We start from the raw sequence: 16,700 nt of genomic DNA, 5'->3' as shown, positions 1-16,700 counted from the left end.
GCCTCCTTGAGCCTGGCCTGATGAAACAGCCAACAGCTCAAAGCGTCTAGGCAAACAAACCGCTGTGACAGAAAAATATAAAAGGTTTCTAAAAATAGCTTCGTGCCCCCTTCTGACCACATTCCACAGGAGGTGAAAGTTGAGGCTTGTCTGACAAGTGGCCGAGGTGGAGGGAGACCTTTTGCCTGGGCGTGGCTGGACGTCGCTAACTGCTAGCCTCGCTGCTAGCCAGGCCAGCAGGCTACACAACCTGAACTGGGCAAGGCCCCACGTGATACAGAACATGCTAATGTCAATGCTAAACACACATGGTCATGTGCTCTGTTTTTTTTTTTTTTTTTTTGATGGATTTTGCATGGCTCCAAGTCTGCTGCTGCTCACTGTGATAGGGCCAGGCTTGGCAACAACAGAGAGACAGTGTGGAGCTGGGAGCCCCTGTCATGATTAGACAGCAAAATGTCTCCTCGCGTGTCAAGCCCCACTTTGATCAATTCAGCCCCCCTCTCTGTCTCTAGCAGTGGAAGAAATGGTTGAGTGTGTGTGTGTGTGTGTGTGTGTGAGGGAGAGAGTGTGTGAGTGAGCAGGAAAGCATATGGATGCATTCATACACTTGTAATGATTTGTTTTATTTCAGGGCATTAAAAGAAGGGAATGTATGGCCAGACAATGCACAGCCGTCTCTCTCTCTAGCTCTTTGTCTCTCTCTCTCTCTCTCACACACACACACACACACACACGAGCGCACACACAAAACCAACACAGAGGCGTTTTGTGTCTCACCTACTGCTACTGACCTTCCCTTTGTTTACAGCGCATTGCCGGGATACTCCCTTTGATTCGGCTGCGCACACGTGACCCTCCGCCAGTTTCTGCTCTGCAGTGCTGCTGCTAAAAATAGCCTCTACTTGCCCTGGCTCCACAGCTAGTTTACATAAGCTCTAAGGGGGGTGGGGGGTGGAAGGGGAGGGGGAGAAAAGGGAGCGACAGAGGGAGGAGAGAGAGGAGGGGGAGCCTCAGTAAAGAGAGGGGGAGAGGAGCAGGAGGAGGAGGAGGAGGAGGAGGAGGAGGAGGGTCTATGGACGACCATTCCACAATCTCTGAGCAGGGAACCTGCAGCGCCACTGCTGTCCTCCAGTAGTCTGTGCCTTTACACTCCTGGTCAACAGCAGGGTGTGGGTTGGTGTGTGTGAGAGTCAGAAAGGTGTGTGTGTGTGTGTGTGTGTGTGTGAGTGTGTAGTCGGCACACAGTGACAGACTTGCAGATATCCGCCATTCACCAGCCTCGCTCTGTGTCTCCGTCTGTCCTTTAAAATGGACGCACTTTTTAACCCAAAAATAAAAAGCTATTTATAGATACGATTCCCCTCCTTTAAGTGGAACATAAATTCCAGTTTTTCCTCTGCAAGCCCGTCCAATGTTAAACATCAGAGAGACAAAACTGACAATTAACACAAACCTTAAAACAATCTAAGCGTGGCACAATTTTGCTTATTTGACCACGAATATAAAAAGTGACATGAAATTGATTTAAATTAGGGCAATTGTGGTGATTTGTTTTGGTTTGCGTGCATTTTTAAATGATTTAGATTTCAGATGGACTATTCAAGATGTATATCTTTTTCCATGGAGCGGTGCACGCTTTCAAATGTGATTCAACTCATTGACTAAACTAAATACAGGCTGTCAGAGAGAGAGAGAGAGAGAGAGAGAGAGAGAGAGAGAGAGAGAGAAAGAGAGAGAGAGAGAGAGGGAGAGAGAGAGAGAGAGAGAGAGAGAGAGAGAGAGAGAGAGAGAGAGAGAGAGAGAGAGAGAGCCTCTGGTCTCTAGAAACAAAATAAAAACACACGGCCAGTGTAGCTAATCTTGTGACATGTAGCATGCTATGCTGGGCAGCTTTAGGCTCTCTTAACTGTTTCCAAATGCCCAGGAAAGCTGAGAGCCTTCTAAACCCGACATCTACAACTTTAAACTTCGGTACGTTAAAACGCTCGTCGAATGGACAGAAAAAGCCATTAACAGCTACGGTAATACTAAATCTCTGGCTTGTCACTGTTAAATTCGAAGACGTTGAATGTTAAATGAGACGCAGGGTTCACACACACACACACACACACACACACACACACTCTTCATATAGGGAATGACGTGCGTTCTCATGTGCTCTACAACATCCTCTCTGCTGTCGCTTTCTGGTCTCAAGAGAGGACTGAGTAGATGGACGGAGAGAGGAAAAGACAGAGAGAGAGAGAGAGAGAGAGAGAGAGAGAGAGAGAGAGATAGTGGGAGAGAGGGAGTCGGTCCCACAGGGGGCTCTAACAACCTTAAGGACAGTGGTTTGTGTGGATTGAGTCCCACTGAGCTTCCAGTAGATCAGATTCTACAATTTAAGATCTAAACCGCTCCTTCCCTTTCCTTGGAAATCACGCACACAAACACACATCTACACGCTCACAGATATATTCAAACACACGCACACACAGACACTTCCATAGTGCCCCCTTTGATTATTCCTCAGTCAGCTGACAGCAGGGTCATCTGATTTTAGCAAGCGACACAAAGGTTTTTGTTAATCTGGATTAAGGCCCTTTATGATTCTTGTCATGAAGAAAGTATTTATTTACAGTTGTGCAGTTATAACTCTGAATTTTGAACTGCGTTATAACAAAGATCTGAGTCAAAATCATGGCTTCTCTTAAAAGATTAAAAGCATGGGAACACAATTTACAAAGAACAGATAAATAGATTTGATAAACTGAAGTGAAACCATTTAGGCTATTTTTAAGAGTTTGTTTACTGAAAGCAGCTACAGCAGTCAGCAGCTAAAACATATGAGCATACCAGAAAATAGATATCACATTCAACAGCACTTTTCTACTTCGACAGTTACGTGTTTGCGTGTCACGTGTGCAATTTTGTTCTTCGTGGCTTTGTTAAGACTTTATGGATCAAGTTGGTTTTGCTGCTGCATCATCCATTATTTTTGTTTTAGGTTTAAGTTTGTGACAACCTAAAAATCTCAACAAACTATAAGGGGTTTTGCTCTTTCTTTTATCTACCAAAAAGCTCAGATTTCTGCGTTTCTTCCTCCGCTCCATACCTGGTCATCACGAGACTGGACGAGCAGTCTTGTGATTTTCCATCAAGTTACCATCAATGACACCACAGACCATGACAGAATCTCAGCTTCATGCTTTCTGAATGTCTCAATTCAAACTGTGACCTCAGGTTTCTTTGTCAAACTGTGCGAGCCCTAAAATGGAAAAAACATTACATCGCATGAAGGTTTCACAAACAGCTCTGGCTGCAGTGAGACAAACATGCCTGCAAAAAACTCCACTTCTTTTAAGTCAAAAGTAACCTGATAATCAGTCTGAAAAAGTTACCAATTAGTCCAGATCCTATCAACCTATCAATCAACCCTATCAATCGGCCTCACCTCTTGGTAATAAAGTGTGTACATCAAATCAGCTGAAACATAAGAAATTAAGGAACTTATTGGTGACAGAAAACAAGCAGGAGCGACATGCAGCCGGTGTATAAATATCGCTCTCTCGGGCTCTTCCGTGAACAGAAGAGGCTCCTTATTGAGGAGAGCTGCTGTTTGCGAAACGTAGCCCCTCTGTTTCTGCAGGCCCTTCAGGGGCCGGGGCTGGCTGACAATGCTGGCCATTCTTAGCACTTTACTGCCTCAGATGACTGTGTCAGTGGCCCCCAGGCTGGTGACAGAGTCCCGTGACCAGCACTACATCCCAGCCCCGCCAACACCAGCTCCAGTCAAGGGGCTGAGAACCAGACCCAGCCTTAGACATGTCTATCCACAGTCCCATCCCCGGGACGGCTGAAGATCTGTCGGGTCCCAGCTGCAGCTCTCCATAGTCGAGGAAGTACACCACATCACAACATGACATTTGACTATCCGATCAAATTTTATTCACTTAAATTCATTAAGAAAAAAATCTGAGCTAATCTTTTCAACATGAAATGTTTACAAGTCCTGTTTACAACTTCCTAAACCCTGAAAACGTTCTGATGCACCAGAAGCTTTGAAAGTGTTTTATGACAACACCCATTTTCCAGTCCACACTGAACAGGCAATGTTTCCTCAGTATTTGATCTTTGCTCTTTCTATTTAATCTTCATTAGGGTCAATGGTGCTGCTGCCAAAAAGTGTGAAATGTCTTTCAATGGTTAAAGCAAGAACAATCTGACATGAGTTAGGGTCAAATCTCATCTTCCTGTAGATTTTAAAGTCACGTGTGTATTTATTGATGTGTGCGTGTGTGTGTGTGTGTGTGTGTGGTGTGTGATTACCATAAACTGTGTGACTGTGGACATTAACAACTGTGGAGGGATGTACCAAAGTCTGAATAACATTTACAGCGGGTGAGGAAAGTAGGCATGCAACTAGCAATTATTTCTATGATCAATTAAAGTGATAGTTATTTTCTGGATTAATTGAAGAATCAGCTGGTCTATTAAATACCAGAAAACAGAAAAATACTCAACACAATAAAGACCAAGGAGAGCACGGTGTTTGTTTTGAGCAGCATTTCCATTTCAGAAAGGCATACTAATAGTAGTATGATGTTGCAGATTCATTTTTTGGAGAATACACTCATTCGTTTTGGCAAAGTTTTTCCAAATCTCCTCATTCCTGTCATTATATAGCAACACGTCCTCATGGACTAAGAAATGTTACATTGATTCCAGACACATGAAGCTGGCATCTTAAACTTTTCTCATCCTTATCACTTTAACAGCATCGAGCAAACTCCAGCCTCATCAGGCACAAACCACAGATGCACCACTCAGCTGTTTCACCCTCCCATTTCTTCAGTTACACACTCAAGACTCCATCTCAGTTACAGTTACACACTCAAGACTCCATCTCCATCCAGGGCTACTCTCATCTGGCCCAGTCCCTGCTGCTGCAACCATTAAGTACATTAACACAGGGAGAGCTCCATACCAGGGCTCGATAGTAAGGATTGTCCGTGTGCCCAGGACGAGTAAAGTCCTACCTTGGGCTAGCAAATCAACCAACTCACTTTCTGAATCAGACAAATGGTAAAAATGGAGAACACAGTGTGCCTGCAAGTGAGCCATCTCACTTCCTTCTCATCTCTGTAGTGATCATGACTGCGAGTAACAAAATTTATCGAGTGAAACGCAAGTAAACATTTAAATCATCCTGGAGGAGTTTAGTTGGGCGGAGGGTCGGGTTAGAAGATGTTGGTGAAACTTTGCATAGGCACAATTAAAAATTTAGATCGGGCAAGTACATTTCTAACCCACTTCCACAATCAAAACACTGACACTGAAGTCTGTATACCAATCCAGACAGCACCTAACACTGGATAACAATCTGACTGCAGTGAGAAATACCTCAGTATGTAAGTTGTGTCATAAATTGTGTTATATTTGCTGTGGGACTGCAGCAAACACTCGCCACAGAGGAAAAAAAAAAAAAAGGCAGGAGGCCTGGGAGTTCAGATTTGCGTGTGAAAAAGTGTTTGATTTTGCCATTGACACATCCAAGGCATTGCAATGGAACCAGCTCGCCGCAGCTGCAAATAGCTCATAATCAATCAACTGGCAGACACATATCTGTGCTCTTAAAACGTATAAATGTAAAATGCAGAGGGCAGATCGATGGGTGACAGGATTCCAAAAGCATCGATACGGACGTGCTCTTTGACATAACAAGCACTCGCCACCGGCCCATGCTTATTTCCTGTGCCTTTGTCCAACGGGCCATCCAGCGTCAGGCCTGCTGGAAAAAATATCTGCCAGTTGAGCAAGGTCCGTGAAGGACAACACAGACGAAATGGCGACATATGTAAATCTGCATTAACAACACCTCAACATGACATATAACTGTATCTAACCAATTTTTATTCCAACACAGGCTTGTTTGGTCTTTTTTATTTTTTTTAACAACAATATCCCTATTGTATTTGCCTGTTAGCATGTCAGGTTGCTGCTGGCCAATCTGTGTGTCGCACAAACAGACACATGTAGGCCAACTTCCTCTTTAAGTTACTCTCTGAGTGAATGAAAGCGTTCTTATCACATTTGTGATCCAAGAAACGGCCTACAACGCAAACACAAGTCAGTGGAAGTTCATTATAAATAACAAAGAGAGAGCAGGTGAGATAAGAATGGGTTGCAAGCTCAAAAGACTCTTACAAACGTGTCTTTTCTGAGATTTTCTGACTAACTAAAACAATGCAACAGACTTCCTCCAAACAATAAAACATGTGTTTAAACACAGTCCAGATTTACGACCCCTGCTCCCTTACTTTCAGCCCAGTTGGATGCTGAAGCCGTCTACCACCGTTTCCCTACTTCCAGGATCGTCGCTGAGAGTAAAGTGTAGTTTAGTGGTCATAATAACAATAGGTGTGTGTGCGGGGGGGGGCTTTACACACAGACATGTCGGCTGCCATGTAGGGCAGAGTTTGTATGAATGTCCTCCATCCACACAGTTCATGCAGAGGCTAAACCTGAGAGAGGAAGTAAGCGAGAGACCACGCAGTCTGACAAATCCCAGACATCAATCGAACCCACTGAAACAGATGCTTACTGATGCTTACTATTTTCAAAAATTACAAAAGTTTAAGCTTTTCTTCCTGCCCCCAAAAATCATGGCAGGTTTTAAGATGTTTGGGCTTTTCTATCACTGAAAACAGATTTGCCATTGTCATGTTTCATATTATTTTCTAGTGAGGTGATAGCACTAAATCACATTCACACACTTTCAACGAATAGCACTTGAGCAACTGGCCATTCAAGTAGGAAAATGTAAGAGTCATCACAGTAGGACTGCCTGATTATCAGCCAGATCCAAGCTGAAATCACACTCTGTACATTTGTACCACATGAAGCTGTAACTTATCATTTTTATCTCCTTTACACACGCCAGTAAAAATAAATTTGTTAGCTTCATGGTGATTTATTGGTCAAACATACAACTGCTCACCAGCTGTTAACCAATCAGGATCAGCTATGTAACAGCAAGAGGGGCAGTGATAGGAGGACAGCAAGAAGGAGTGGGAGGCAATCAAATGGAAAAAATAGAATGATATTAAAGGGGAGGAGGTTGGAAACAGGGAGGACGATTGGGACTTAAAATAAACAATTAATAGATCAGTCATTTGGCCATGTTTCAGGTTTGGAGGAGAAGAAGTGTCATAATTTTCATGCATTAAAAACCTGTTGGCTACTTACTACTTACAACATGAGGCCAGAAAGCATAGGGACCAAGTTCAAAACCGGCAGACACACTTTACAGTCATATATACCAGTACCATTCAATTTAAACACGTTATGCTTATCACTACCTTCATTTCACTCTGTTAATGTTTACTGGTGTCACAGGACAGTTATTTTTTCAATGCTTTAGCTAACTGCCTCAATGTTCAGAAGACCACTGCGTTTACAGAGTTCAGAAAGAATATTTAAATGTTTATGATACCACAACAACGTCTGTTATCCCTATGGTACCGTAACTTTGACTAAAACAAACACGAGATGCTTTTTTTGAACATATTGTACAGTCGTACTGCACGCAGACACAGACACAGACTGACTCTGAGCAGCAAAGACAAACACAGGCCTTGGACTGTAACAGCTCCACCTTACAGATTCATGTGACTCTCCAACCATCACCTGACTATTTCTCTCCTTTCTATGGAAGCTGCTTTCAGGCAGGGCAACCAGGGAAGACTTGACCCTGAGTCAAATTTATGTTCAAGGAACGGAAGATATTCAGGAAAGGAGTGCAGAGACTGTTTGTCTACGTGCTATAACATACTTAAAACATCTCAACGCTACACCCACGTAACATGGGCTCACAGCTTGCTGACAACGAGACAATATCCCCAGTTACTGATAAAGTGTGCCTTTGACCGAACCCTGAGAGATAAAGAGAGCCAACCTTTGGCATGGGAGGGGACAACTTCTAGCAGACCACACTCCAGAGTCTGTACCATGTTCACGTCCACGTATTTACATGTGAATCCAGAGGTGAGTTAAAGGGGGAACAAAGGGAGAGCGAGAGAGGAGAATCAGTGGCTCACTTTGCATATCCAAACTTCCTTTCACAGGGAAGAGAGGAGCCCTCCATTGTGTACTGCCAGCACCCTAAGGTGGCCCAAGTGTACTGTAGGAGTCGTCCAAACAAGCTGTGGCACTGCACAAAGAAGTTTCAGCTTCTACGCCTCTCCACACTGAAGTTATCGCTATTTCTTAACCACAGTATCTGGAGTACATTGTACTAGAAAAAATCAAATCAAATCATGACCCACATAGCATTTGTCCAGCCTCAGAGACATTGACATGTAGTCCATTAAACTCCACTAGTAGGTTATTACCATGGCCAACACGGAGATGTGAAATCCCAACCTTTACGACAGCATTAATACATTTTAGACGTTCAAACAGACCGACAATACATCAATACAATTCCAAAGAATTACAGGTCACACCACACTCAACACACTCACACGAGGAGATATATATATGTACTGTATATAATTTTCCAAAGGACGAATACCACACCCAGAGTAAACATATGTCAGCCATATTCATATATGACATGACACCAGTACAAACTGCAGAGCTTTAATGGCACAAAGAGGATGGACAGAGCAGGGAAGAGACATTAGTTTACAGGCTGTAACTTCTGCTGTGTTCTCACTGTATTACAGCTGCACGAATAGCTGATTACATAATGTATGTAATGTTCAAAGCACATACAAATCATAACACAGTGACTATTACTGTTTGAACTCACTATTGTGCACAGTCGATGAGCTGGTACTCATTGGACCTCTCGAAACATGCCTTCACTCCTTCGTCGTCCCACAGCTTCTTTGCGTGATCAAAGAACTCCTGAGGTAAAGAAAGGCAGACATTAAGAGACGGGCAGCCAAAAAGACTTAACAAACTTAAAAACAGTGTCATGATGAGAAGATCAGGGGGTTTTGAATTTAAGTCCTCGTTGCTTTCTATGTGTAGTCCACATTTAATTACACGAGGAAACTTCAAAGTATAACAGGATCTCTTCCAAGAGTGTTAAATCGTGATTAACTTGCCAGCATATGTGTCTGTGTCACCATAGCAGACTTGCCTGCAGAGTGTTGGAAGTACAGGTTAGTGTAGGTAAGTATGTCATGTGTTAAGTAAATTACACATAAGCAGCCTTTTACAATGCCTGAAATTTAAAAAGACGCTCTGCAAACATTGAGAAACTCCGAACATGAGACTTAAAGACATTGAAACACATGTTGCCTCGACAACGGGGTAACTAAATAAACCCAATGGAAAATCATAATGCCCATTTTGTAAAAGTATTTGTACAAAAAAAACCTATTTTGTCAAATACACAGTTGCTCATGTACACCAAGTACCACACAATCACATACAGTACATGCACACGTCTACACAGCACATCCACTGTGTCCCACAGTTAGTCACAGAGAGGTTTAGTTCGAGCAGCTGCCTTGCTCACAGGCAGTTCATCAGTAGGAACAACGACAGTGGTTGAAATGTCTTACTCAAAAAGTATTTGTACTGCATTGATGAAAGGGCAAAACTCAACATTTCTGGGAAATATGCTTGTTTGCTTGTACAATGTACATTGTACATATGGAGGTAGAGCAAGTTTATGCTTAGCCTAGCTTAGCATACAGACTGGAGAAAAGGGGAAACCATTAGCCAACACAATTAATACAATAACCATACAACTACCAACACGTACTGTAACTGACTAGAACAATAGCTGGGCACAGTGACTGTGAGGAGCTTCCCAGAGTCTTGCCATCAAAATGAGATTGTCAGGTTTGGTTCTGCACCGCTGAGTGTTTTTGGTGAACTATACTAAAACATGGGCTCCCAGACCCCATCTAGAAAGATAGCCAGAGATGCTGCACAAACATGCTGGTGTGTAACCAGATTAACGCTGTTGTTATACTGGTGAAGTGTTCCTTTAAAATCTGAAAATCATATTAATAGTATACGTAGAATTTCTGAACTCTACTGAATACAAACCAACACTTGTGAGGGCTGTGATGGTATGTGACGATTTTTTCTATATTCCTATTTATTTTTGAGTTTATTTGAGTCTGTGCAGTGAGTTTAGGCTGCAGCAGTGCAATAAAACCCTCAATTTATACTTCACATTATGGCATAACAGCTTTGTTATAGGCCTCTCTGTAAAAAGTATGTGAACGCAACACTGGGTATCAGGGAATCTGGGATGAATTTTACATTGCCAAAAAAGTACAAGAAAACCTACTTATTACAGTACAACAGCAGTTACACCTCACCTTGCAGGCACAGATTAGGTGATTTAAATTCTCATTCATTTTCAACAGGTTTACCCAACTGTTTTTGAATTTAAACTCATGCCCTTGCGGTCACACACTCTCTTGTCTAAACTGTAAGCCAAAGCAACAAAAGGTGGTACAGTCAGATATCATAACTTGACTGTAATTAAACTCGGAAGACACTACACAAATTCAGAAACTGCTAATTACAGCTCCTAAAATATACAAATATCACCAGCAGTCCTGCTGTGCAAAATCCATCCACAGGCGTGATGGTGTACATGGTCTCAGTAGGAACGTTATGAGGGGATCTCGTCAATGACTTCGAGACATCTCCCAGGACTCTCTGTATGCAAACACAACAAAGATGATTGGGCTAATATCCCTTGTCGCCTCCTGTGCACATGTCTTTCAGGCGGGCTCCTCCTCTAGCCTGGAACAACCACATGACTCTCTGCACTCAGCACTGGCTCTGCGCTCTGACTGGGGAGAGGGTGAAAGTAGCCCCGAACCAGAGCGAGCGAGGGAGAAGGAGTCTGATAAATGATCACATGCTCAGGGAGATCTCCTCTCGGCAGATCCGGTGATTAAGTTCAACATGGAGAAAATTCACTGATCCAGTCTGCACAAGTCTCACAGAGCGAGACATTAACATCTGTTTACTTTTTTTGTTCCAGATGAATATAGGCTCACACTTCAGGCACAAGCCAGGAATAGCCAATACACTGATGCCACAGTATTAGCTGTGTTTAAGTGCAGTCTGCATATCAGCATATTATACCAAAATATGAACCATTAACCCTTTATTTTTTATTCTACAACTACAGTTTAATTCTTCTGTAACACAGCATCTAAACTGGTCTATATTTGCTTGCACTTATATTCGCTACCACGCCTGTTACAGTCAAACTTTTACACCCACCTAAACTAATATCAATTCAGCAGTGCTGATTACATTCTTCTGCTGTTGGATCTGCGGGTCTCGCCACATTTGTACACCATCAGGCATTGAGAGAGCTTGAAAACTCAAAGAAGGGTCCGACAAAGCTAGCAAGTGTTGGGACTGGATAGAGGGAGTACGAGGGGTGGAGGGTGGAAGGGGCAGAGCGGGGTGGGGGTGGTGGTGGTGGGGGCAGACTATGGTCCTCAGGGCTCTTTTCCACAGAGGCGTGTGACACTGGGCCTTTGAATAAATGCAGTGTGTGCTGCAGTGCCCTACAGAGGAACTGATAACACAGAAAGAGACCAGGAGGGAATTTACTTTAACACAAGCTTTTTTAACTCTTCCCAGTCCACATTCACCATCCATACCCTGCACCTCCATCACCAGCCATGAGATGCCAGTTCTCTGGTGGCTCCCCTCAGATCAATTCAGACCTTAGTTTCACTGTTAACCAAGTTGGGTGTGTGATGTAATATTTCATTTGAATCATATAGGTCAGGCTGACACAAAGAACAAAATGGCCTAAATCTGATTTGTCTTAGCAAGACAAAGTTGAGGAGCAAACGGCTTGCGTCCTCCATCACAAGTGGACACCAGGATTCCTTTGAGTGTAGTTTTGAAGAGATCCTCGGGCTAAGAGCAAAATGTACAGCCAGTAAGCTCAAATCCCTCCATACATAGACAGCCAGACAACCAGCTGACTCCTCAGTAAACCAACATCACCACATTTATTGGATTTGAATAGAATATCTGTGTTAGATAACAGTCGCCCAGCACAGAGAGACCTGACTTTCATGGGTTACCTCAGTTAAAGAGTACAGACAAATTTAGCTATAAAAAAAAAAAAACAGAGCAAACGCAAAGGAGAGAGGGAGCGACTGTTTGAGACTCTTCATCTTTCATAACATGGTTCCAAAAATGCTCCAGCCCTCCATGGCACCCTTTGCCCCACGTCACACATCCAAAAGTAGTCAATTAAAGGGAAAACAAACTTTTGTGACTGAAGCTGTTGATCACGAGGAACTCGCCCAAAAAAAGCTACCAACAAGGGAACGCTATGGAGGTGTTTCCCTTCGGAGCTGAAATGGAGTGAAGAACGAAAGCAGCTCAAAGCAGGTCACATTCCCCAATTTGAAAGTCAAAACTATTGGATGGCCTGTAAACTGACATGAACGACATTAAATAAAGCTACACACTCACTGACAGTGGGTGACGTGCATGAGTTCAACCACGGTATAAGATCTAAACCATTCATCAGTACAGTAACTCTGCACCCAAACACAAAAATAGATCAGTTCAACAATGGGTGGGGCTCAATGTGAAGCTCACCTTCCACAATAGACTGTAATTCATATCCTGAAGAAGGAAAAAAAAAACTCCAAAACACAAGAACAAACTTTTGAGGACATAATTCTTGCCTTTTTTTGTTTCTTCTCAGTGAATAAGTAACATCATCAGGTCTCAAATGCAACCCAGTGCTTACAGTGACCTCCTCGTTTTAACACCAAACAGACAGGATTACATGCAGGCTTTAACATATCTGAAGGAGAGAAAGACATTTTGTGCACAAACAGGGGCTGGGGCTCATTTGAATTTGCTCTGCTTCGGTCGACAGACACTGTCGGGTGGCTAGCAGAACTACCACAGTGGCATTTGTTTCCATTTGCATAGACAACCGTTTGTATCTGTGCTTTCTTTTCCATGAGCCTACTGTTATCCCAAGCTACTGTAGGAAAAGATTTTACATTAAGGATGCTTTGATGATAAAGAACACAGGCCGACAAAACCAGATTTAAATGCATATCAAGAGGAAACTGCAAAAGTTTCCAGCCGTGAAGGTGCACACAAAGAAAAATCAACTAAATACTGTAAGTGTACCTCATATTTTCAGACCCCTTTTGCTGTTTGGAGGCATATACTATTACCACCACTACAAACAAGGGATATGATGAGTTTATGAGCAAGCACTTATTCGTTACGTCTGCTGATTGCGATTTGCATTTAATGCATTAAAGTTACACTATGGAACTCTTTCTGAGTCTATCCCGATACACATACCTTATTGTTTTATCCCTCAGGCCTATTCGTAATCTATCTGTACCATAAGCAGAGAAACATAGACCATCTGACTCTTCATGTAAATCTGACAGCGGAATGTTTTAAAGCAAAAGTAAATGACATGAATTTATGTCAGCATACAACCAGAAATCTCTCTCAGGACCCGTTTCTCCCGACTCAAGAAATCTGACTATCAAGCCAAATTACGATTCCCAATAAAGTTAGAGACAGATACTTTCTTTTATTAACATTTTACCCAATAATACGCTCATCTAAACTAAGGCCTAATGTACCCAAATTACTTTTCTTTTCGCTCACACAACAACACTTTGACTGAACTCGGACTCAGAAAGTTTTTTGATTTTTTTTCCCAAAAATGGCAGCCAATAGACGGAAGTTGACTCATATCCATCGTCACCACTATGCGGTTATACATTTTATTCATTTATTGGCATGTAAAGACTGTCTTCCCTCAAAGGTATGTCACATGAGGTGGTTATTTTGAGACAGATGATTGTACTGTGAAATTGAACGCCAATATGATTCGTCAAATAACTGACTGAATGGCCTGTGAGAAAAACTCTTTTTTAATTGCATTGTTAACAATTTTTCACATATTATTCGCATTGCAAATTGAATATCTTTTAGGTCTGGACATTTGGAGATATCACCACTGGAGTGCTGTGTCGGAAGGTTTTCTATCATGGCAGAAACAAAACAATGAAATCAAGACAACAACTAGCCATTTACCTGTTGCTGATAATCTTCAGTTGTAGCCCTGGTGAAAACTTCAGAAAATGGAACAACCAAAGCTATTACCACCACTCTCTCTACACGAGTCATTCAGGAAAATGTGGGAAGTCAAAGATTGTTGTCTACTTCTTCTTCCCATGAACAGCAATAATTAACTCACAAAACAAGTACTAAAACTGACTAAAGTGCACTCAACATCATGTTTATCAAGAGAAAGTTTCCCTTTAATATTAGATCAGGAGAGGTTCACCATGACATCATCTCTCCAAACGTGTCCAGGTAAAACATTTTTCCATATTTTACAACGGCGCCAACAGGTGAAAGCCACAGGTTACTGATTGGCCATGTTCCTGCGCCGTTGTATTGGATATCATGCCTGGTGGCAGTAAGTGACAATGTAGTGGTGACACTGACGGCACAAGTGAAGCCTGAGACTGATGACAAGCACAGACACTCCAAACAGAGCCATGTTGTTCCCTTTGGCCTGGCCGAGCCTGGGAACTCAACGCCGGCTCTCCCCATGGCCCCGGCCCTCATACAACACAACACCACAGCAGCACAGACTCTCAGACACCCAAATCTTTTTAATGGATATTCTTGTAATGGAGCCCTAAATAAAGTTGCTGAGAGGCAAGCTGCGAAACATCATGCCGGTAGATGTAAGGCAGCAGTGCAACAAACAAGTCCACTTTCAGGACAAAGCAGTGATGGTAGGGATAAGGCCTGAGAGCAACTGCAATAGCTGTACAGCTGTATACAGGGACTAAATATAAGCTAGATTTTGAGGCCTTGTTGGAAAAGTCATATGCCATGTCGTGACTAAGAGATAAAAGACACATGTGAAATCTTTTTTATATGGTAAAATACCACAAATGTGGTCAAAGCAGAAAAAAAAACAAAGCTATAAGTAGCAGTGGCTGCAATTATTTTTATTATTGACCAAAAAAATTGTTTAAAAAAAAAAAATGTCCATTAACATTTCTTAAGGCCAAAGCTGACATCTTCAAAAGTCCTGCTTGGTCTGACCAAGAGTCCAAACTCAAAGATATTCAGTTTACAGCTATTTCAAACAGAGATATGAAGCAAATTTGGACATTTGAGAGGCTGAGTGGGAATCTGTGGCATTTTTGCTTGACTTGAATGGTTAATCTACTATCAACATAGCTGATTATCTATTATTAGTAATCGATCAAACAACTACTAGTTTCATCTTGAAAAAAAAGCCATTAAAAGAAACAACAATTTAAACTTAGATGTTTAGTACCACATTTACAACATGATGAGAACAGGCCTCACTGTCAACTCCAATACAACCAACAGCAAAAGAGGTGATCAATACATCAAAAGGAGATGAACCCCGTCCTTGAATCACACATGAAAGCATATTAATACTCTCATTTGGTGCCCATAAAAGCCCAACGTGTATAAACAAAACCAAAACGATTCGAATCTCCAAGAGTCCATCTACAGCTCTGTATTATATTGTCACTCCTGTTTCGAGTGGCTGCAAATCTGCCATCGGACAACAAACTGTGTAAAAATGATGTAAAACATTATCTACTTCTCCAACACACGACCTCGCACCACTGAATGGCTGATCACACACACCGAAAGGAATCCCATTTGCTCCAACTTGCTTTCAAATTCACACACAGTATATCTGTCAGGTCTCTCTGTGCTGGGCAACAGAATAAAATCTTCGACAAGCCCTTGTATCAACCAACTGTTGATTTCATACAGGTTAGCTGACATTTCCATTCATAAATTCATATCTCAGAAGCCCCTTGCTTTGGCTTGTTAAAAAGACCCCACCATGTCATAAAAAGGAGTAAACTGAAGAAGAGAGGAAACACTGTGTCTGTTATAGCAAAAACTATTTCTAACAGCAACGTGCTATATCAGCAAGATCTACATTGTTGGCCATAGGACTCATAAAAACAGCAAATGTGCTCATCACACACCATCTAACACCCACACAGACACAAATGCACATTAAGAAAGACAAAAAGGCACATATGTACTATCCTGGCCTATCCTGCTGAGTCTCTCTCTCTCTCACACACACACACACACACAGAAACTTTATGAAGATCTTACCTGTGAATAGTCAAAGTCAGAGAGAGGTGCTATGCTTTTGATGTATTCGATTCTGAATTGGTCCTCTGGATTGGCTAGCGGGACTGGGGGTATTAAAGTGCTCATCGCAGACACTATAGTCTGCAAAGCAGAAGTTGTGGGAGAGAAAAAAAAAATACACAAGCATTAAGCAGGATGAATACACGAAAAAAATAAATAAATCAGTAAGCCCGTATAATAATCAGTAAAATGGGATTGCACTGGGATTCAGTGTAACAACAGAGACACTGAGCACATTTGGGTAGCGATTCAGATGAAACTCACCACTATGGCATCTTTGACGTTTTTCCGAATATCTTGAATTTTCTGTTTCTTTTCTCTGCATGGGGTCAGAACAGACGTGTGAGGCAGCAGTTCCGAACAAAATCAACCACAGCAGACCACAAAAGGGTTTATCATCAAGGTGGTTATGAGTAAAGCATGGGTTACAGCCAGGTTAGACTGCATTCTAATACAATCACGCATACAGCACAAGGTGC

At 42.2% G+C, this 16,700-nt stretch overlaps 1 protein-coding gene across 4 annotated transcripts in view; it reads right to left on the bottom strand.

Moving 5' to 3' along the window:
• Positions 1-16,700, bottom strand: part of LOC124069012 (guanine nucleotide-binding protein G(olf) subunit alpha) — a 53,707-nt gene that overhangs the window by 26,512 nt on the left and 10,495 nt on the right. For all 4 annotated transcript variants that reach the window (XM_046407693.1, XM_046407695.1, XM_046407696.1 and 1 more), the window contains exons 3-5: positions 16,486-16,540; positions 16,183-16,302; positions 8,798-8,895 (exon numbers count right to left, since the gene is read on the bottom strand). In XM_046407693.1, the coding sequence (XP_046263649.1) occupies positions 8,798-8,895; positions 16,183-16,302; positions 16,486-16,540 (273 nt within the window). The remainder of the gene's footprint in view (positions 1-8,797; positions 8,896-16,182; positions 16,303-16,485; positions 16,541-16,700) is intronic.

This window comes from Scatophagus argus, chromosome 13 (genome assembly GCF_020382885.2).
Source record: "Scatophagus argus isolate fScaArg1 chromosome 13, fScaArg1.pri, whole genome shotgun sequence".
Classification (NCBI taxonomy): Eukaryota; Metazoa; Chordata; class Actinopteri; family Scatophagidae; genus Scatophagus; species Scatophagus argus.
This window is presented reverse-complemented; position numbering and strand designations above follow the sequence as displayed.